General features: G+C 29.1%; 2 protein-coding genes across 4 annotated transcripts in view; one reads left to right on the top strand and one right to left on the bottom strand.

Annotated features, from left to right (window-relative positions):
• The window catches only part of LOC142320333 (hemocyte protein-glutamine gamma-glutamyltransferase-like), a 120315-nt gene that overhangs the window by 26564 nt on the left and 69933 nt on the right, over positions 1 to 23818 (top strand). The gene's annotated exons all lie outside the window — the stretch shown is intronic.
• The window catches only part of LOC142319496 (carboxypeptidase Q-like), a 36530-nt gene continuing 18387 nt past the window's right edge, over positions 5676 to 23818 (bottom strand). For all 3 annotated transcript variants that reach the window (XM_075356828.1, XM_075356830.1, XM_075356829.1), the window contains exons 5-8: positions 22707 to 22956; positions 15372 to 15612; positions 11773 to 11955; positions 5676 to 6041 (exon numbers count right to left, since the gene is read on the bottom strand). In XM_075356828.1, coding sequence (XP_075212943.1) covers positions 5777 to 6041; positions 11773 to 11955; positions 15372 to 15612; positions 22707 to 22956 — 939 coding nt within the window. In that variant the 3' untranslated portion in view covers positions 5676 to 5776. The remainder of the gene's footprint in view (positions 6042 to 11772; positions 11956 to 15371; positions 15613 to 22706; positions 22957 to 23818) is intronic.

Here is a 23818-nt window from a genome sequence, read left to right as displayed (position 1 = left end):
CCCATAAATAGAAATTTCTCCAAGATAATTTTGTTCGCAACAAAATCAAAATAATTTTTTTTAATGCCTTAATAAAACAAACCTATCATTATTAGATTTTTGTTATGCATCATATATTTTTTTGAAGTGTAACATTATCTCCTGGGGCTCATCAGAAAGTTTTTAAAACAAAAGTAGACTTCTACATTGTTTGGCATAAATATGAATCATGCAGACTGATATTTAGAAAATTAACATGTTAACCCTCCTGTTTTTATATTTATGAATGTGTAATTATTCCAAAAGGAACAGTCGTTTATTCTATCAAACTTGACAAAACTGTTCTTATGCAATACAATATTTTGCCTTACTAGAAAGGGCTTTATTATGATACCAGTCATTTTTAATAAATTACCAAACCATTCATATAAGCTTCCCACCAATTTATACAGGATACAATTACTAAATTTTCTTTTACGGAAACAATACTACTTCGTCAATGAAGTTTTAAATAGTAATTAAAGACCCTCAATTTCTATATTTTTCAAATGCATACAAATAATTTTCATCAATGCTTTCTGAATTGTAAATAATTTTTGTACAGATAAAAATTACTTTGAGTTTATATTTTAAATAATTAAAATAAACTTTAATTAAATCTATTTTTTATTTTATAATCATGTAATTTGTGATGCTGGTTTGATCAAGGTTTTACCGATGCATCCAGAAAAATGCTTGGGCAGTTTATTTTTAGGTAGATTTCATAAGAAAGCTATCTACTGTAATGGATACTATGATTCAATTTCTGAAAAATTTCAACCTACCTTTGCGTTTCAAATCACCCAAAAACCAGTCAGTTCAAAAGTTTATATATATATATTTCACTTTCTTGTGGACACCATAACTGCCGTATTTTTGTTCCAATCACTTTCAAATTTGTACATAAAATATAACTACCCAAAATCTCGTTCGAGTTCATTAATGGGCAAAATCAAACCCTGGGGGTGATAATGAGGGGGGCTTTTTTAAAAAAAAAAAAAAAATATTGCTATAACTTTCTTATTAAAAAAATAAACGTATAACTTTCTTAATCAAAATACTGAAATTGTTTAAAGTTCCTATTACTCTTTGGATATGGGCCTAAAAGTTATCAAAGTAAAGTTTTTTCATATCGCCAATCATTGGCCCAGGGAGTGGAAAAAATGGGGTTTTGAAGACCAAAAAAAAAATCATACCTCCCTTAATAGACACAATATCGAATTGGTTTAAAGTGGTCATTAGTCCTCTAAACATTACCTAAAACTTTTATCTGTAACAATTTTTAATATGTCCAACCCTTATGGCAAGAGGTGACCAAAAGGTTGCTGAAATTGTAAGAAGATGGGGCTTGTCGTATGCTAAATATGTGAAACTTTTTTCACATGCAACCATTGGTCATATTGAGTAAATTTGAAATTTTTCTTAACTTTACGGTGGGAATCTTTCTTATCCCCTACTTGGCACTGGTGAAATCTACTTCTGCCTTCCAGCATGTAGAAAGGGATTTTTTAACCATGGAGTAGCAGCTACCTACCTATCTTTGCCTGATTTACATATGCAATATATTTATAAGTATGTATTTATTTTCAGTAAGTAAACATTGTGAAATTGCTAACTCATATATTCCTCATTTTCTGGGTAATTGTGATAGTTTTCATTATTCTGTTAGATTTAATAAAGATAAACTTGATGATACTGATAACGGTTTTTAAATGTTAATGTTATTAATAATGTAATCAGTAATATTAATAATATATATATTAAAAATATAAGTGGAAAAATTAGTTGATAGATGATTAAAATATTCATCAAATCAAACTGACTGCAGTTGACGTAAGGGATTTTTTTTGTAATCTAAATCAGGATAAAAATTTAGAAGTTCCTATCAGAATGTACTTAAATAATTAGGATTAATTGGTTGAGCATTTTTTTCTAAGAATCAAATCAAATATTAATTAATTACAGAGCACACATTTAATGTAACAAAAAAAAAAATTCATTCTTTGGTTGATGAATGAGACTGCTGCTGTCATTCCGAACACTATTGTTTAGTTATTTGCTAGTAACTCCATTTAGATTAAATGCTTAAAATGTGTTATTAATTTTGCATGAATGTTTTTTTTTACTATTAAATGGCATTAAATACTATGGTTACTTTTAACCAATAATGAATACCAACAAGCAGGAAAATTGCATCCAACATTATTCACTCAAAGAAAGCAAATTTATTAATATGGATTAAGTTGTTTGCAATTTATCCTTGTTTCACATCCATAAATTTGCAGGATGACATTTTAATATATTTGTAGGAGAAATTTCATGTGTTTATGGTGTATATGCAGATTTTTAATATCTTATTTAGGAGAAATGCTGTGTACGGTCTCTACCATTTATTTTCTAAATGGCCATGCAAATATCAGTTATAATGCAAGTTATTACCAAAGGTTTAATTTAATTTCCATTAAAATTATTGTTAGATTTTGGAGTTAAGCAATACACGTAATGTCTTGACATAACGTAGAATTGTAATATTTATTATTTAGTCAATCATTTGGTTACACACTATAGATGAAAAACATAAGAATACAATGTTTAATAATTTTTAACTCATGAAATCTAATTGTACACCTTAAAAGAAAATTAATATAAAAGATTTACCTTTTTAAAAAACATTTTATAAATTAAAATTGAAAGAAATTATTTTTTTATCAAAAAGGATTTTTATTCTAAGGGAAAAATTACACATTGCATTAACTTAAAACCAGATTAAAATTTTAAATTCCATAACTCTGTTACTTGATATGCCTGTGACAGTTCACGATGTATTATTTGGAGAATAAAAATGTTAACACAACCTGTCTATCAATTCCTCATCATTATATTCATCACATAAAATGCTGGGCATAGTCTTAAACATGTATTTTCATTCACAGATTTCTGTCAGTGTTAAAAAACTTGTTTGTTTTTAAATTGTAACTTAGGCTATCATTTAATAATTTGGATTCACAAATGTTAACATCTTTTGTTGTGCTTCATCAGAAATCACAATTGCTATGAAATCCTGCTTTCACAAAGAAGATCCTTGTTTTAGGCATACCAAACCTGATATGCTTCAATAGAAAAAATGATGGTGGAATAATGGAAATCTTGATCATTCACCACAGTACCTTTTACCAAAGCTATGAATGATATTTGCTCATATTTATAATAATGATGGAAACTGAGCATTTTCTGCAAGTCCTCAAACAAATCAAAAGAATTCTATTTTCTGCTTTATTTTTTACTTTTATTATACACTAATATGATTTTTTGCTTTGTTTTTGTTATTAAATTAAATGTATATAATGTAATAAGTTATTCATTTGCCCAAAATAAGGCTTCTATAATAAAATAGTGGTGTTTGTCTTAATTTTTATTTCATATAGACTAATTGTTTTCATTTTTCAAGAAAAAAATTTAGTTTGATAACTTTAGATAAAAGGTTACTTGATGTTACATTATGTTTTCATTGTGATTTAAAGGAGTCAGTAAGTACAAATTTTTTCCTCATACCTAGTAAACAATGAATCTTAGCAGGTTTAATTGGCTATAATACCTGTACACTGGATTAGAAAGGAATAGATAAGAGTAAGAGCCTTAAAATTAAATGCTCTACCACAAAAGTCAATAGTAAAGTAACATTTAGTCAATAGTTTATTAACATTTTTTTGAAATATATTTTAAATTGGCTGCAGCGCTCTAAGGGTTAGGTTTAGAAAAAAATATTTTCTACCTAAAAATATAGTTACAAATAGGGGTTGGTTGCCATTTAGAAGGAATATGCTATACTGAAAGAACGGATAGGACATAAAAAATGTGGATATTACATTTTTATTACCCTAAAAATAAAGGGTAATAAACAGTTTCTCTTAGTTCGTTCTCTTTATGTATTTTTTTTTTTTGAGGTTACATTGGACCACTTTAGTTATCCGTATTTCAGTTCCTCTTGAATTTCTGTATTAGTCTGGCCTTTCGATTTTCCCAGTATTTCTTCATTCTATCGGATCGTTGCTTCCTGATCTCGAATGTGACCTCCACTTTGTTATGCTTTTCTAATTTTTTAATGTTGAATCTATTGTTTTGAACCGTGTAGTTAATTTTCATTTTATCACAGACATCCTCAATTCTCAAGCCAATTTCCTGAAGATCTCTTTGGATTTCTCCAACTTATTTTCCACAGATTTTTTTGTTAATATTCCTTGGAACCAGTTGTTTTAGAATTCGGTTCTCAGGCATTCTTAATATGTGGAAGAAATGGGAAATCCTTCACTTTTTCAATGTACTGAGAAACAGGTCGACTTGTTTGTAGACTGTTTCATTTGTGGCAATTCGCCAGACTCCATCCTTTTGATAATTTTTATTTAAACATGTTCTGATACTTTTCCTTTCTGTTTTAAGTAATTGGTCCATTTTACTTTCATTCTTAATCTGAAAGATAGTTTCACAAGCATAAAGCACCACCGGAAGAACTACTGTATTATAATGGTGAATTTTGGATTTTATTGAGAGATATTTTTTATTGTATGTTTGCTAAGTTAGACTTTGTGCTCTTTTAATTTTAGTTATTCTGTTTTGCCATGTTTGTTTTTCCTTCAATCTGCAGTGAATGATTTCACCTAAGTATTTAAATTGTTCAACTATTTTTATATCCTTATCGTTAACTTTGATTTTGCTTATACAGAGGGAATTCATGGCCATTATTTCTGTCTTTTCATAAGAAATTTTCAGGCCAATCCTTAAGAAATTTTTCATTCTCATTTATAGGAATGAAAATATAATTAATGAACGAGTGAAATTTGAATGTGATGTCTGGATTATAGAAATATTATATTAAATTTAAACCATTCAAAAATTAATAATATACATTTAAAAATATATATTTAAATATGGTACCAAAATAATGTTTTATTCTATTTGTCAACAGAATGTAATAGCAGTAGAATAGTTAATTTTCTTCAATGATATTTAATAACTATACATATCTATAATTATAATGCTTTAATTACCTCTTTATAAAAGAACTTCCTGAAGAAGTAGAGGTCCCTGAGAAAATACTTAATGGACGTAACAAAAAAAAAGTAAAAAATAGAAAGTGAAAAAATTAATTTAAAAAAAATAATTACAATCTTCTCTTAGGATGCAATTATATATATACATAAATATATACATAAATTAAAACATACAATCTTGTTTTCATGGAATAAAAAATTATTGCAACCAAGAAAGAAGAACATGCATATGCCTGGTGAGGTTGATGCACAATGTATATACTCAAGTTCACTGTTATATATGGCAACTGGACTTGCCATTTAGTATTTTTTTTTTAAGTTATTTTTCACTTATTTATTATTTTATCCATACTTACTTTCATAGAGATTTCTGCTTCATTATATTGTTTAATGTGTTAATTAAATGAAAAATATAATTAAATTATTAAAAACTTAAGATGCATATTTACCACCCTCTCAGTGGTGATATAAAATGAATCATTATGAATTTTTAGAATGAATAATTTTGTATGAAAAACATGTGTATGACTGAAAGTTGCTTTATATATATTTTTTTCCACTTTTAAGGTCAATTCAGTTCTGGTATAATTAATTAAAGTAACATAAAAATATGCTATAAGGAAGATTTTTATTAACAGGGTACAACTATTATAAATATCTTAAAAGATTTTATTTAAAAAAAAGAACTAGAATATTTTCTTTATTTTTTCTTAAAAAATTGAGTTCTCTCTAGGAATCTCAATGGAAAGATCAGCAATTACATAAGCAATGGCAGCATATGCTGCAACATTCTTGTCAAGATCATTTGAATCAAGAGATGTCATTGTATCTGCATTAGTATGATGATACCATGTATATCTATCATTTTTATTTAGTAAAGTAGCTCCAGGCACTCCGTATTTTGTAATCATAGTAATGTCAGAACTTACACTGTCACGCACTTTAAATTTTCTCATATTAAGTGGCGTCAACAATCTAAAAAATAAATAAAAAAATTGATTAATTAACATCAAACATCATAAGCATGTGCTCACAGAAAATGGATTATATTGATAAAACACAAATTTAATCTGAACAACCAAGCACAACAGGACTAAACTTCTAGTCATGTCAGTACAGTAAAGTGTTGATTATCTGAATTCCAATTATCCAACACAAAATTGTAAGGTAAAACACAGAAAAATGGGTATTTTTGGCTAATATGTAACTAATTTACATCTACGCTCTAGAAATTATACTGGTGCTACTTTTTTTAGATGATATTAAATACTCACGTAGGCAGAGCATAAGCAGTAATGTTTAACAAAAGCTATACTTTGGGTAAACAAGTTGGTATAAAAAATATTGCAATCAGAAAAGTACAAGGTTTTGTTTAATGTAATGTAAAGTAACATAACCTAGAAATTTTACCAGCAACACAGTATGTTATGAAGGTGTGGTATGTTATGAGATGAACTAAAAAAATCTCAGAAAATTTATAATACCTGTTGTAATTTCAACAATAGCTTTCATATTTATCATAGTTTTTACATTTCATCATTGTAGTTATTGTGCCTGTTCTCTTTAATTTGAGTACCCACTGTTTATCATTCTTCCCTAATTATCACTTATCTTGCTTTTCTCCCATTCTCAAGCGTTTGTCTTTTTTTACCTTCTTCATCCCATCTTGGTTACATGACATCAAAGATTGGTTCTTTCAGTTTTCTATAAGATAAATAGTCTTAAGTATAATGTTTTACACTAAACAATTTTCAGTTAAAATAAATGAAGGTAATAATAGTTATTGTAATAGTACGTGAATTAGTTTAATTTTACAAGCTAAATTTTCTCTCTTCACATATTGGTTCTTATATATTATTTCTGGAAAGAAACCCCTATAATCAAAATTCCCAAAATTTTTCATGAAAAAATGTTTCAAATTTTATAACTTTAAATCTTGTTTTCCAAACACTTTTTACTAAACTATATCTCCAACCAGTAATTAAAAAAAAAATTGTTCCTATAAGGTGTGTGAAGAAGCTCCTATTTGAAAGTTGAAAAGGTTTTTTTATGAAAGTTGTTTAAAATTCTATTTTCCTTTCATTTTCATTATTTGATATTCTGTCAAAAATCCATTCTCATTTAATAAACATTGACGACGGTTTTGCTAAAGGAAGATGGAACCCTTCTCCCTATTCTAAATGTAAAAGAAAATTGCCAAGAAGAGTTGTTTCAAACTTTATTGTTTGTGTATCGCATCTTGGGCATTCAGTAAATTTTTTTTTGTGAAGTCACAAAATTCAGTTGTGAAGTCAACTGAATAAATACCAAGAATGTATTTTGGCAGCTCACTGGTAAATACATTTAATATTTCAGTAGAAGACTTAGAATATAAACCTAAAATTTTAAAATCATATAAATTGCTATATCTGGTTAAAATAAGTTCATAAAACTGTTGTTCTTACATAATTTCATACAAACAGAAAAACAGATTAAGAGGTAAGGGATATAAATTGAAATACAGAACAGAAAGCAAGGATAGCAGGAGACATACATATCCTCCTACTACTTGCAGAACCCTGGAAAACAGTCCCTTGCTGCCAGGTCTTTCTTAATCAGGAAGGTATTTGCTTATATAAAGTTGGTTACATTCTAATTGTGTTTATGGACAGAATTGTGGATTGTATTCATTGCAATCCTTTTAGATTAAATTTAAAATTGTTACTTGGGTTGACCTTGGAAGACTAGCAATGTACTTGTGTCTTTTTCCTGGTTCCTTTCCCCATCAGTTTATCCACTGAAGGCCTTTTGGTGCTAGTACCTTTTGGTCAAGCAGTAATGCACCTAATGGGACTCAAGTTATGTCTGGGAGGATGCAAATTCACTTCTTTCAATAGAGGGAGTCACATGAACTAATGATAGGCCTAAATTGTAAGGAAGAGGAAAGAAGGTCGCTTGGTGAATAAGGTTTAGTAGACTCTTCTCATTCACACCATATTCTTTGTCTTGCAAACTGAAATAATAGGCTTTTGATTCAGTTTATGTATAAAATGAAAAAACAACATTAAAATAACATTTATCTTAGCAGTTTTCAGAAGTAATTTTATTTTTACTTACATTGAAGTTTAAACAAAAATCCTTTTTTTTATGTTTATTCCAGGGAAAAAAGATTGTTGAAAAATGTATAAAAAAACAAAAAAAAAAACAAAAACAAATGATTTTACTACAATTTGGAATATAATTGAAAAGAGGAATAATTTTTATAACATTTTCAATGAATACTTTGAAAAATTTAGCACTCTTGTTAAAATGTTTAATAAAAAGAGAAGTAATCAACAAAGATTATAATATGTCTTAAAAATAATTCAAATTAAAAAGTAAGTTCATGATCTGTATGGTATTTATTGTGACTAAAACTTGATAAATTTAAATATGTTTACGCAAGAAAAAAATTAATATTTGCTAATTTACTGAAAGATACTAAACATAATCATTCTCATAAAGTTAACTTTTCTATTCTTTTCTTGACAGTTGCCCACATATTATCAGTTGGGATTAATATCAGAAGAGTTACCTGGCTTCTGGAGCACTTGAACGTTTTGCTCTTTTAAAATTTTCAACTTTATTTTCTAGTCTTTTTTGGTCCAGTGGCTTTTTCCCACTTTTACTTTCCCGTCTAAATAGTGCTAGTATTGTAATCAGTCCAATTTGGGCATATGCGGTTTTCACTAGATCTTGACATTTTGACAACTAAGGAACCCAAAAAACCAAAAATCTGGATGGAAATTTTCTGGATGTTAATGTCCATATGTATGTGTGTGTGTGTGTGTTCGATGTTGGCCTCTACATCACCTTATATCTCCAGAACTATTGGACTGACTTTGACCAAACTTAGATTACTTCAATATATGGAACATTGATGCATTCAATTTTCAAATTAAAAGGTCAAGGGAGTAGTAAGACTGTAGAGCATGGTCACTAGTATATACGTATATGGTCACTAGTATAGTATTTTGAGATTTCACTTAATTAAGGTCATATTTTTCTTAGGTATATTTGTTAACAATTAAAAAATAACAATATTTGCAAAAAAGTGTTTTGCACAATTTCCACCCCTCAAAAAATACTGTTGTAGTTGTTCGCTGTGTTGTGACATCATAGATGAGCAGTAGACTTAAATAAATAATATTTAAATTGTAAAAAAGTAAATCAGTCTGGCTGGATCTCGATTGCCTGGTTGACTCGGTATAGCAGGCGATAAATTGCTGTGCACATAGGCTGATGGCTGGCTTATCACGCTATTAACCTTTTCACTGCTAATATAGTAACCAACCATCAGGATCCTCTCTGCTGAATTAATTTCAAAAAATGTTTTTCTCAAATGATGTGTGACAGGCTTTATTTTATACAGGCTTTATTTTGTTATCATTGAAATGCAACATTCGTAACAATAACATGTATCAATCACAAGAAATGAAATCAGAAAATTGAGGGGTGGCTAACAGGAAATCAGTGGACCAGTATTCCACCAATGACAATTATTTCATTCTTGCCGTAAGCATAGTTACAGCAAAGAATATATATAATTCTTCTTGCGTTACGTCTCTCCATTTTTGTAACCTTGAACTGGGTGATGGTGGCATATTTTGTGTTATGAATAGAAAATATTTATTAGTCTCAGAACAAATGTTTTGCATAATTTCAAGGAAGAAAAATAACTGAAAAATGTCCAAAGCAGTTGGTTCATTTTGGAAAACCATCTGAAATTCCTGACAAACTGTTATCAAAATTATGCGCTTCCAGATTGAATGCATCATTACTACGCAATTGAAACGAAGCAGGTTCAGGGCAATTTTTTTTCCTGTCTTGCTGTGAAGCTGATTGGTCAACTACAGAACTATCACTGTCATCACAATCACTGGGATGATAATCACTTTCAAATTCACTCAGTTCGGAATATTCGTCTTCCGATTCACATGCATTTACAGCTTCTATAAGCTCCTCTTCCGTAAGGAAACACTTATCACTGGTACTCCCTGTCAACATGTGAGAAGGAGCAGCTGACTTCCATGCTTGTTGCACTGATCTTCATATTTTTTCACAGAGAGCAGCAAAATGCAGATATGACACTAAAAACAAGATTTGTTGTATTTATAAGAGATGACAGATGCTGTCTGCCAAGTTTCATTGACATGAGACGATCAGAACACCTCTTTTGATCAGTTTGAATTTACACGAAGTTGCGCTCGGAATATTTAGAGCGCAACAATAACTAAATGATATGATGCGCTCAAAATATTTCGAGCATAGCAATTAAAAGGTTAACTATCCTGACAGTTCACAATGTACTGCATACTATGTATTGAATAAAAACTGCCTTGATGCCATACCTTGGTTAGGTGTATTTATTCTGTGTATTAATCTTGCTGGTTCATATTTCGCGGTAAATAAAAAACATTTTTCAATTATGTTTAAAGAGTATATTTTTGTAAGTTATAATGATCATTATATATTAAAATATTTCAGATTTAATTTAATGTGTATGTTACATTGTTGAAGAATATGTGTAATTTACAGGTTAACTGTAAGAAGTATAAATTTTGACTGAACAATATTAGAATTGTAACACACACAAATAAGTCTTCAAATGATGGTCAGAGACTGCTTGAATCTAGTGCAGAGCCAGTTTATATCATGGATATGGAGCCGAGTGAACCACCAGGAGCTGTGTGAATCATCAGGAACTGTGTGAATGGAACGGAGTTGCGTCTGATCACTATCTAACTACACAGAGCTAAACGAGATATTTTCATAAAGAAATGATTATCTAACTGTTCCACCTGTCCTATCAGTCTATCTCTCTGACACGCAATGTGCACAGCTATATGCTGCCTGCTATACCTAGTGCGTTAAGCCTCGTAGCTACACCAGCTGCCGACATACAATTGAAATTTGTTCTATGTAAGTTGTGAAATTGCATTACTACCTGCGCAAATTAAATACAGTACGCGTGCGTGCTTTAGTTAGAATCATTGAAATAAATAAACAAAAAAATAAAAAATATATTTAAATAAAATTATAAATATTTTAAACGAAGTCTACACATCAGAAACAACCCACATTTGTAGGACTTTCCTAAAATGCAGCTTGAGCTATGTGATGGGAAAGTCGTAAAACTGTGTTGTCAGCTTTTTTTTAAAAGCTTGTCAAAGATCTTTTTGTCCAGCTACAATCAGTCTGTTGAATACTTTTCAAATGTATATTTGTTTTATCGAGTGCTCAATTATCTATATTTTTCCACTAACAATCCTATGATTACTAATTCTTTTTCCAGGGCTACACACTTGTCATTTCTTTGAGATAATAAGGGATTAGTTTCTTTAATATGTTAGCTGATAAGCACATTTTGGTACATGCATCTCATAAGCTGAAATATTCTATATAGTTTGGATAACCCTACATTCATCTTTTCTGGGGGAAAAATTTATTTTGATAGCTAAGATACACTTCATATCTGGCACATTTGACAGCTGGTGAATGACATTTCTTTTTCTAAAACTGTTTTGATGAATAGTTAGTTAAACAAGAGGACTAATATTTTTAGTAAATCAATGTTCAATACTAGAGCTTAAAATTGTCTGTTTTTACAGAATTTTTGTAATGTGACACCATACTGTGAATTTATAAATAATATAATAATTACAGAACATGATAGACTTTTCCTTACTTTCCAATTTCCTGCATTATGCAAGCTGCACTGTCTGTACCTGCAAATTCGATCCCTTCAGGTGTAAAAGTACCTTCATCTGATTCCATAACTATATCAAAATTTTCAAGCTCATTAAAATGATCTTTGATATATTGCTGAACACCTATTAATCCTTGTTCTTCTGCAGTCCAAAGTACTGCCCTAGAAATAATAATAATAATATTTATTATAGAAACAATAAATTCTAAAATAACACATGGACAATCTAAAACACATCACTTTATCTAATAAGTTGTAATAAATTTCCACTTCCATAATAATCACTATTGGCACTCGGGTGCTTAATGGTAATGTTCTAGAAAAATCGTATCCTTTCCCATGCTTTCTACTCTTTACTTTATATCACATCAATGTCACAAAAAACTTTAGAGTTATGAAATAAGATTCATGCTAAAACATTCATTTAAAAATATTTGATTTCCAAGAACAAATTTGCTATTGTATTAAGACTATCTATATAGTTTATACAATCCACTAAAGGTACAGTTTACTTAAAATATTCTAGTTCATACATTTTTTTATATGTTTATGTAGTTTATGATAAAAGAATAATTCTTAAATCATTTAAATTTCTGTTTATTTGTTATGAATTGTCCAGTTAAGAGTTTGTTAAATCTTACAAATGCAACTTTTGTCTGCAGAACTATCAAGGCAAATGATATGTAGTAAAGATAAAATGAAAGTACAGTATAACAGAGGGAGAACTACCCTTACTGCTGTAGAGAAACATCCGAACAGTCTGTTTATTAATTTTATAACATTTGAATTTTCAGCATTCAACATCTGTTGAAGTTTCATGAATAAAGTATTTCTTTTATTCAATTGTAATCTTTTTACAGTAATATTTCTTTATTACGTTTTAACATCTTACTAGTTTTTTTTGAATAATTCAGGGTTTCCAAAAAGAATCACAACATGCTACAGTTTACTAACTTATCTTAATAATAGCCTCAAGATCTGTAATAATAAGATCAAGAAAATAGTAATACAGTTTCTACTAACTTCAATAATAACTTTCCAGTCAATGAACTTAGCAAGGTAATTTTTTTGATTAAGTGAAGGGAAATTACAAAGTTTATTTTGGCAATACTGAACTTTATCAATGTGGCATTTCTGTTAGTATTTTGTTTGTTTGATGATTTCTGCAAGAAAACTGTAAAGTGTGCATTCATGGGATTGTTGTCTTTGGATAAGCATATGTTTAGACAAAATACCTCCAATACATCAGGCCTCACTAATAAGCAAAGATGGTGAGTGTAATCTGCAGTATCTCATTAAGAATCTGAAGTCATCAATCAATCACTGCAGTTTGAAGTCTGGTATTTCTATAGCCACTGAAAATAAAGTTTTTGGGCAGAGACTTAAACAGAAACACATACACACAATGACGAAACACAATGGTGGATTGTTACAGGAGGGCCTATTTCCTCAGCACTATAAAATACAGAATTCATGGTGTTTTTTCACCTTAAAAAAAATAAAGGTATTTAGTTAACTAAACACAAAATAATAATTCTACAGTATATAACAGTAAAGGTTATATTAAACAGCAAAATTCTGTGTATTCTTCTGGTTACAAAACAAAATATAAAGCAAAGTAAAAAAGTTCTGGAACTTTATTACTTCCTGAGGGAATGAATACCATTGCCATTTCTGGAAACAACTGTGCGACTTCTTTCCGGTTTGTGCATAGTCTACCAGCAAATTTTCTTTTACATCTTTACAACTTTTGAGACACATACAGAAACTTTAAGACACAAAATCAAACTGGATGATCATTCCAAACATGTTTTACTGCCTAAATAGATGATGAAAATTTCTTAAAACATTATTTTCATAGATAAGGCAAGCTTTTATGTCAGCTGTTGTGTGAATCAGCATACTACTTGAATCAAGAAACTACTTGAAAATTTAAATTTAATGTGGACCTAGTTACAAAAATGTATAGGTTGTTCATCTTCACTGGCCAGAAAAAACTATTATGGCAACCATCTATCTAAATGTGCTTCAGGTGTTTACTTTCCTGCAGATTGATGGAGAATGTACGCAGGTTTTATATACAACAGCACCACCACCCTGGAGGTTTTGGAGTTAAAAAGGTGTTCAATGTAATGTTTTCAAAATTGGTGGATTGTTACAGGAGGGCCTATTTCCTCAGAACAATAAAATACAGAGCTCATGGTGTTGTATTTTTTCTGGAGCTATACAAAGATGATTGTTTATTCAGTGAAGGTTCATGATTTAAACCACTAATGTGAAAGATTAGTGGAAACTGTAATAACAATCATGCCAAAAATAATGAAGCAAATACAGATAATGATGTCTGCTGAGCTACAAATTTTGCACATACAGAAATACCAGAACTCATTATTTATTTACATACAACACACAGAATGATGAAGAAAAATAATAAGGAATAAAGTATCATAATGTACCATACTGTATTACAACATAAAATTTTCAAATCCATCAGTCCTTCAACATTATCACAGTTTTAATTATTCCTGCCTAATAGTTGTTGCTGTACAAATAAAAAAGTAACAAACAATATTCACCATAATTATATTTTCTATTTAACATTCATTACAGGAATTAATGAATACAGTATAATTAATGTTTTAATTTGGATATTAAATTGTATGATAAGTATATTGACACAGTTATCATTGTTGAATGTCATAGTGAAGAGATGGTAAAAAAAGAAATGGAAAAATTAATAATCCACAATTCTAATGTGAAAGATAAACATGGTGACAATGAAGATAATGTAAACCTAATTTTAAAACAAACAAAAAATATACATAAAAATTTTGTGTTGGCAGTGTTTGTCACCAAGTGAGACAGTTGTCTGATATAATTTTGGAATTATATCCATCAACGAAATAAAACTTAATTTTAGAATAAGTCTTGAAACAACAATGATTACAAGTATTAAAAATACTTTAATGAAACAGAAAATGTTAAGAAACAAGAAAAACCATATTTCTTTCAACCACTCTACAATAAACTACATTACTACCTCTTTTTTATTTTTTGCATTGGCATAATACATTTTTTCTGGTTATTGGCAACTAAAGTAAATGTATATTTTAAAAATTCAACATTATATGTTAGAAGATGATAGTGTCTCATACACTAACTCTCTCTCTCTCTCAACACACATTCACATTCTTGATTTATCAGATTTAATTTTATTCTAGTGAGTTTAATGTCTTTTGAATTATAAAAACAAATTCATTAAATATACTTATATAATTAATACTTATATACTTATGTAATTAATTATCTTGTTCTTAAGATATCAAATTTTATCTATGTCAATAGAAACACAAACGCTTTTTCCATAAATTTAAGGTCTAAGTAATTGCATATTCTTCTGAATAATGAGTAAGTTAAAGCACTGTAGCTGATAATTTATCTGTCTGTAGGTACAAGATGGGATTTAAATCTTCGCATACCTAATTCTTAACATTGCTAAAAACTTTGCATGACAAAAACTTAAAAATATTACTTTTAAGAGTAGAACATCTATTAAAAAAAAAAAAAAGATTTAATACCTGATAGTTCGTTTAGGTTGCAATTTAAGATTCTTTAACAAAGCAACACTAAACCATGAGACAAAAGCACCTGCTCCATCATCCATAGCACCCTGGCCAACATCCCAGCTGTCTATATGACCAGAAACTAACACAATCTTTTTTTGTTCTTGGTAACCAACTAATTCTCCCACAGTATTCCTGGACATTTTCATTTGTTGTTGATGAGCCTCCATATATAAATGAATGATTATTTTTTCACCTTAAGAAAAATAAGGGTATTTAGTTAACTAAAATAAAAAAATAATTCTAAACAGTAAAGATTATATTAAATAGCAAAATGTTGTGTATTCTTCTGGTTACAAAACAAAATATAAAACAAAGTAAAAAAGTTCGGGAACTTGAAATGTCAGTGGTATGGATACCACCGACATTTCTGGAAACAAATGTGTGATTTCTTTCAGGTTTTTGTGTAGGTCTGGCAGCAAATTTTCTTTAACATCTTTAATTTTTAAATACTGGTGTACTTTCAAAGAGGATTTCAGTTAGGAAAATAAGAAAAACACTATTGGAGTTAGAGTGAAGTAATAGGATGGCTGAGAAAGCAGTTATCTTAGTTTTTACTAATAAAAATTATGAACTAAGAGCAACGTTTGAGGTGGTATATTGTCATGATGAAGAATTCTTGGTTATTTTTCATACATCAGATTTTTTTCTCCTAATATAATCCCTTAATGTTTAATATTTTGTAATAATATCATTGATTTACATGATAATAATATGATTTACCTTTTGATCTAACAAATTTTTTCCAATCCATGGTGAAGATTGCACTCTTATTTTCATATCAAATCCATAGCTCCACATTAAATCATCTGTTATAATTCTTTTTATTTCATCATTTTAAACATGATTTGAAAATGTTTGATACATGATAATATGACTCTCAATGATACCCTGTAAGAACTTATGAGACAAAATTTGCCTATTATCTGAATTTCTAATTTTTTGTAATAAAGGGACAATTCTAGAGATATGTGCACTCTTCTATTTTCCAAACTATTAAATTATGATAGGAATGCATGATTTTGTGAATTTTTAACATGAGCATTGTCACTGCTGTTGAGGATTGTCCAAAATTTGGGTATCATTAATTGTTTGATAAAACTTCCATAAATCATTCAATCTATTTATCTAATTATTATTAAACTATTCATTCAGTTCAAGCACTCATCACCTCAAACTTGTTTTATCATTCTACAAATATTTTCCCATGTTATAAAAATAAAAAATTTCATGTTGATTTGTTACTCATGCATATCATCCGTTAAGTACCATAAAACACACTACACAAAAGTGAACCATGTTCATTAAGCTATGTAGTTCAATGAATTATGATAATCGTAGAGTGCGTTCGGAAATTTGCTGTGTACTGGAATTATGCAAGTGTAATGATGAAACTTTCTTAATTATTTCTTTATATTTTTATTTTATAGAAATGAACGTTACAATAACTGGGATAACTGATAAAAGGTGTTGAAAATGACCTCCAAATTAATACAACACTGCACACATTTCAATTTGTTTTGAAACACTTTAACCAGCTGATGTACTGGAATAACTTGCACATATGCCGTTATTGCAGTTTTTAGTTTGTCAATCATGCATGGTAGGTTGCGAAACACTGCTTGTTTTGCTGCTCCCATGGAAAATAATCTCAGGGAGTTAGATCAAGTGATCATTCAAGCCACAAATCCCTTGGAATAATTCGTTTGCATAGACATTTTAAAAAAAAGTCACGACCTGTTAGCAGTGTGTGCTGTGGCATCATCTTGTTGGAATCAATCGTGTTTGATTTTCACTTCTGTTAAATGATTAATGAAGTTTGTTAAACAGCATAATAATGATCACTGTTAACTGCATTTTCAAAAAAAATTGGACCCACAATGCATGTTCTACTCACACCGACCCAGACTCCAATTTCCATTCATGTAATTCCTGAGAGTTAGTTGTAAACCAAAGTTATATATTTTGTGAATTAATATACCCTCCCAGATGAAACCATGCTTCATCTGTAAATATGTATGTCAAGGATAGTTGTGGAATTTTGGTCAATAAAACATTTAAAGCACTAACAATAATTTAGTCTTTTTGCATAATCTGTAGGTTTCAGTTCTTGAAGAAACATTACCTTGTACGGGAAAAGTTTCAGTTCTTTTCTTACAGCTTCATGTGTGGTAGCAAGTCTGATAACTTGCTGATGTGCTAACTTATGAGTTTGAGTTTGATGGACGTTTGGCCACAGCATCTGAAATATCAAGCAGCTTCAATTCGTTTAGTTTAGGTGGTCTTCCACTTTGATCAGTCACTTCAACAGAATCTGTTGCCTGAAATTTGTCAATAAGAGTTTGAACAAAATTACGGTGAAGAACAGGAGTATTATGTAACTTTTCAATTTGTGCTTCACTAAATCAGTGTGCTTGTCACCTTCACCAAAGACATGTTCAATGAGAAAAATGTGTTTTACTAAAAGAACCATTACATTTCTTGCAACTATTGATTCTCTGATAACCAAAACAAAATGAAGCACATTTAATCACAACCTCAACAATTGATATCTTGGTTTATTACTGAGCATTGTCCAACAAGCCCACAGGGCAACCAACCTAATGCTGAAAGAACAGAATGCACTACATAATTCTAAAGCATATTGTAAAGTAACTTTCTGAATGCACTGTATTATGTAACCAATAACAGATTAGTCATGAAGTAGCACTGCTTATTGGATAATACTACAACTTTACATTGGCATGCTATTTAAAAAGCTTTGGAAATTTTTAAATAATTCTTGTATGCATAAGTGTATTATAACAAATTAATTCAAATCAATCAGTAAACCAATCTTTTATTTTATTCGGTACATAATAATTGGGGTACACAATAATTGGGGTACACATGGTTATATAATAATATGCCCAAATGTGAGCTAAATGAATGCATTTCAGTTAGTGGATTTTCTCATATGTATGATACTATATTTCTGTATGAATACTTATAGTTTTCTTTTTGTCTTCAGTCATTTGACTGGTTTGATGCAGCTCTTCAAGATTCTCTATTTGGTGCCAGTCATTTCATTTCAGTATACTCCCTAAATCATACATCCTTAACAATTTGTTTTATATATTCCAAACGTTGCCTGACTGAACAATTTTTCCCATCTACCTGTTCCTCCAATACCAAAGCAACTATTCCACCATGTCTTAATATGTGACCTATAAGTCTGTCTCTTCTTTTGACTATATTTTCCCAAGTGCTTCTTTCATCATCAATTTCCCACAATACATCTTCATTTGTCACTTTATCCACCCATCTGATTTTTAACTACTTCTACAGCACCACATTTCAAAAACTTCTAATCTTTTCTTCTCAGGTACTCCGATTGTCCAAGTTTCAATTCCATACAAAGCTATGCTCCAAACACATACTTTCAAAAATGTTTGCCTGATGTTTAAATTAATTTTTGATGTAAGCAAATTATATTTCTGATTGAAAGCTTGTTTCACCTGTGCTATTTGGCATTTTATCTCACCCCTGCTTCATCCATCTTTAGTAATTCAACTTCCCAAATAACAAAATTCTTCTACTTCCATATTTTTTCTCTTCCTATTTTTACATTATTTCTACTACATTTTATTACTTTCATTTTGTTCTTGTTTATTTTCATGCGGTAGTTCTTGAGAAGGACTTTATCAATGCCATTCATTGTTTCTTCTAAATCTTTTTTAGTCACATCTAGAATTACTATATCATCAGCAAATCGTAGCATTTTTATGTTTTATATTAATTTTATTTTTAGTAAAATAATTAAATAAGGCAGAATCCTTTCTGATTAATTCTACAAGTTGCATATGTTTTTGCAGGAGTATTTTCTAAAATTGTTTTTTCCTAGGGCATTTTTTTCTAACTGTAACCTTCACATTTCTAATAACCTCCATTACTACTGATCTAGTAGTGAATATCTTTGCTTGATGTTTTGTAGTTATTTGTTATAAATAACACTTTTATGATGTGAGTGTTTAGTTTTCTATTGTTCTTTCTATTTGTTTAGTTTTCTAAACAATACAGCAAGTTTTATAAGAGGATAATTATATTTTCTCTACCATGCATACTTCTCTTATAACAAAAGACAATGACTCATTTATTGAATTTTTAACCTGATTTTACAAATAAGATTCAAATTCTATTTTATAATGCTACTTCATGCCTAATTTAAAAAAAATATATGTATATTAATTTATTAAGATTAGTTTTTTTATAGTCGCATTTTTTCTTTTTCCTCTGTATACTATAATATATATTATAATATACTATATATTATAATATTTTTTCAGCCTTTGCAAAGTACAGAATTAGAGAACACTCTTACCTTTACTTTTTCATGTTCTAAACATTTTCAGGCTTAAGCTCAGTGATGTTTTTTTATAATAATTCTTATTTCTTACATTTATTATAAAATTCTATATTATAAATTTCTGTATTAAAAAGCTACAATTTAACATGTAAATGTAAGAAATAAGAATTATTATAAAAAAACATCAATGAAGATAGGCTTAGGTCCAAAATCATTTTGAACATGAAAAAGTAAAGGTAAGAGTGTTCTCTAATTCTGAATTTTGCAGAGGCTGAAAAAATATTATACATATATATATTTGAGATTATTACACATGATTTTGATTTTTTACTGAGTAATGAAAAATTAAAATAAAAAAGTATTAGTGTAGGCATCTATATTTCTCTTGTTCTAGGCATAAATCTCAGATAAGAACAGTTTATAATTTGGGAGTAGCATATATTAAATCCGATCTTTCAATTCTAATAGATATTAATGGCTCAATCAATATTTCAACAGTAATCAGTACTTAATGTTGTTGTTATTGATTATTTGAATAAGTCAAAAACTACTGATTCTAATCTATAATAGGATGGATTTCAGTTTTACATTGTTAACAAATTTCAAGTTTTTAGGTCCATACATAAAATAAAACAATGATAATAAAGTTAGTTCAAAATCAGACTTTTATTTTTTTAGAAAATCTTTTCTACTATTTTGCCATTAATAATACTTGATGATACATATAAACTTACTTTTTAGTGTGGATGTATATAGTTGTTTAAATTTGAATATATAACCATCACCAAAGGAGTTTACTGATTACTGTCCCATCAGTATTTTGTCTACACTTTTTAACTTTTTGGAAAGTCTACTTCTATTTACAGATCTGTTTTTACCTTAAGCCAAATTTGTCAGTTTACTTACCTTAAGCCAGTTAGGCCTTACCTTAAACCACTTTCAACCAAGATTTTGCAAAGGTAATAATTGCAGCAATATAGTAGATAATAATCAATCTGGCATAATTTTATAAACACATTTTGATTTTATGAAGGCATTTAATTGTGATCTTCATCCATTGCACCTACATAAATGTAGAGAGCTAACATTTGATTTTATATTATCCAGCGGATATAATTATATCTATCAAGTAGGTGACAATGCATGGAGATGGTACCTCTGAACAATTTATTATTAAATAAGTTTGGCAGCATTACTAGGAAGGTACTCTCTTATTTAGTATATACATTCACAAAAATTATAAAATACAAGATGCAGAATTTCATTAATGATCTTTAAATCAATATTCTCTTTAGGATTTTCAAGTTAAATTATACTATTTCATTACTGTACTCGTGTTTTATTTCCATAGAAAAATTAGCTGGCAGTAGCAAATTTAAACTAAAAAGAATTCAGCTAAAAAAATCTCCCATTATTATTGATTATTTTAGATTTACCAACAGAATAAATGTCAAAAATATTCCTCCACTATTCTTGGAAGAACTACTTTGCTAGATTATCAAAAAGTTAATAATCTAAATTTTTAGTACAAAAAAATCAGAAACATTCAAAAAGAGCTAATTGCCTGTATCTCATAAAAAAACAAGTTTTTTTATTGTATCCATATAAAAGTTTCAATTATTGTGATGTAGTTTATAATATAATAAACAAATAAATGAAATATAGGAAAACAGAATTTTTCTGTCGATTTTATTTTCAATCTAAGACATGATGACTAACTTTTCTTCATTTGATAAACAATTGCATACACTGGTGCAGCTGAAAAATCTAAGAGCTATTGGTATCATGGCTCTGAATCTTAAGAAAATTACTTAGGTAATTAAATGATTTCTAAATCGACAGCTCTAATATTACTAGCAAAGATGGAAGAGGATGAGAAAGCACAACATAGTACAGTCATTACTGATTAATAATATGTATTGTGTTGATTAATATTAGTATGTGTAAATTATTAGTGACTAATAGAGGTTTCATATTCATTTTTTATTACTATAATATTAATATCAGTTTTACTAACATCATTTCTAACGTTATGTTAAGTCAATTGATTTTTATGTTAGATTCTAATCTTAGAATTAGTATCAGTATAAAACTACTCATAATATTCAAATTGTTAGAAATAATTTGATCAAACAATATAGCATTAGAAACACACGAAACATGCTGAAAAACTGCTGCTATTAAAGGAATGTAATGTAATAAATACACTACATTTTTTCATTTCTGAAAAAAATGAAATAAGTAATAAAATATGAATGATTTGAAAATGATCATATAATTATGTAAGAATGAAATTAACAAACACTGATGAATTTGCTTTAAAAAAAGAAGTGGAAAAGATTATTGCATCAAGAGGAGAATATAGAAGAAAATTCATCGGTGGGTAGAGGTGATATACAACTTAATGTATCAATTAATCTTGCAATAGCAATTAAAAACTTAAAAAGTATGAAAAATATGAATGTAGGTGAAAGAGATGCATGGTAATATTAAACAGACTAAAATAAAGAGATTTCAAAATAAAATAATGCGCTGTAATCAGATGTATAAACATGTATTGGTCAAAATTCAATTATGATGAGATATAGAATAAATTTAATAAAATAAATTGTTCTATTTTTTTAAATAAAAAGGAGAAAAATGATCTCAAAGACAGCTCTGTAATAAAAGATGGCACTCTGTAATAATAAAAGGGATTTTAGATGACTTTAAAATGAGGAATATTAATAGGCATTGAAAATCCCTTACCAAGAAAGGTTTTAAACTATAGATGAAAGGCTTTATTATAATAAATAATAATAAATAGGATGAACATGGAAAATATGAGAGAAAAATATGACAGATGTAAGAAAAGCTGGTCAATAAAGATGCACCTACCCAAAAGATAAAAAAAATTCATTGTATCAAAAAATTTTCCTTTATCTATTTTAAAGAAAAAATGTTACCTCTTTCACTGATTCTTCTAAGCATCTGTGCATCCTCAACAGTTATACATGCAGTTGGAATTTCTTTTACGTTTTTATCATACCCTTGTTGACCTGTATGTGGAGTATATAGTGAAAAGGCAGTTACAGAACGTATTAATGATGCAATGCCTCCTACTTTAGCAGCTTCTACAGCACCTTTTGATCTGTAAACTACTGTCTCTCCATATGATACATAATCTTGATTAAAAACAATAATTTTACCCACTGCCTATAATACATGAAATATAACAGAACAATAGTTAATTATCTTATGCTGCGTTCCAATTTAATAATGCAATGGAATAAAATTAAAACATTTTAAAACATATTAATTCCTGCAATTACCTCCTTGTTTGAATAAAATATCCTTTCTGACAGCTATTTCTTTACGTTGAGGAAGAAACAGTAGTCTGAAGGAGCCAAATCAAGAGAATACAGGGCATGTGGAATAAGTTTAAACCACAACTTATCAATTTTGCAACCTCAACTGCAGAGGAGTGAGCAGGTGCATTATCATGATGGAAAAGGACTTTTTTGTGGGCCAATTGTCACATCTTGCAGCTTAATTTTCAAATGATTCAATAATGATGAATAGCATTTGCCTGTAATCGTTGAAGCTTTTTCTAAATAGTCAATGAGCATTAATCCTTGCAAATCCCTAAAGACAGTTGCCATAAAAACAGACAGACAGTTGCCATAATCCCTAAAGACAGTTGTTGGTGGGGAAGCCCACCAAAGGAATGGCCATCATTTTCTTTGGTGCACACTCCCTGCTGGCAATCCATTGTTTGGGTTGTACCTTAGTCTCAGGCATGTAACAATGTATCCACGTTTACAGTGATGAAACATGGATTTTGTATATTTCACTTAAACAGTTGTAAACCATTCATGAAATAATCACATGATTTCATTTTTGGTCAACTGTGGGCAATCATGGCACCCATCTTGCAGACAGATTTTTCATGTTCAAGTGTTGATGCACAATATTATACCCATTCAGTTGAGATGCCCACAGGACTAGCAACATCATGCAAATTCACTCTTCTATCATCCGACACCATATCATTTCTAGAGTAGTGATCTCTATAGGT

The sequence above is a fragment of the Lycorma delicatula genome, chromosome 2 (assembly GCF_047948215.1).
Source record: "Lycorma delicatula isolate Av1 chromosome 2, ASM4794821v1, whole genome shotgun sequence".
Classification (NCBI taxonomy): Eukaryota; Metazoa; Arthropoda; class Insecta; order Hemiptera; family Fulgoridae; genus Lycorma; species Lycorma delicatula.
The sequence above is the reverse complement of the archived record's forward strand: the minus strand, read 5'-3'. Positions and strand labels throughout refer to the sequence as shown.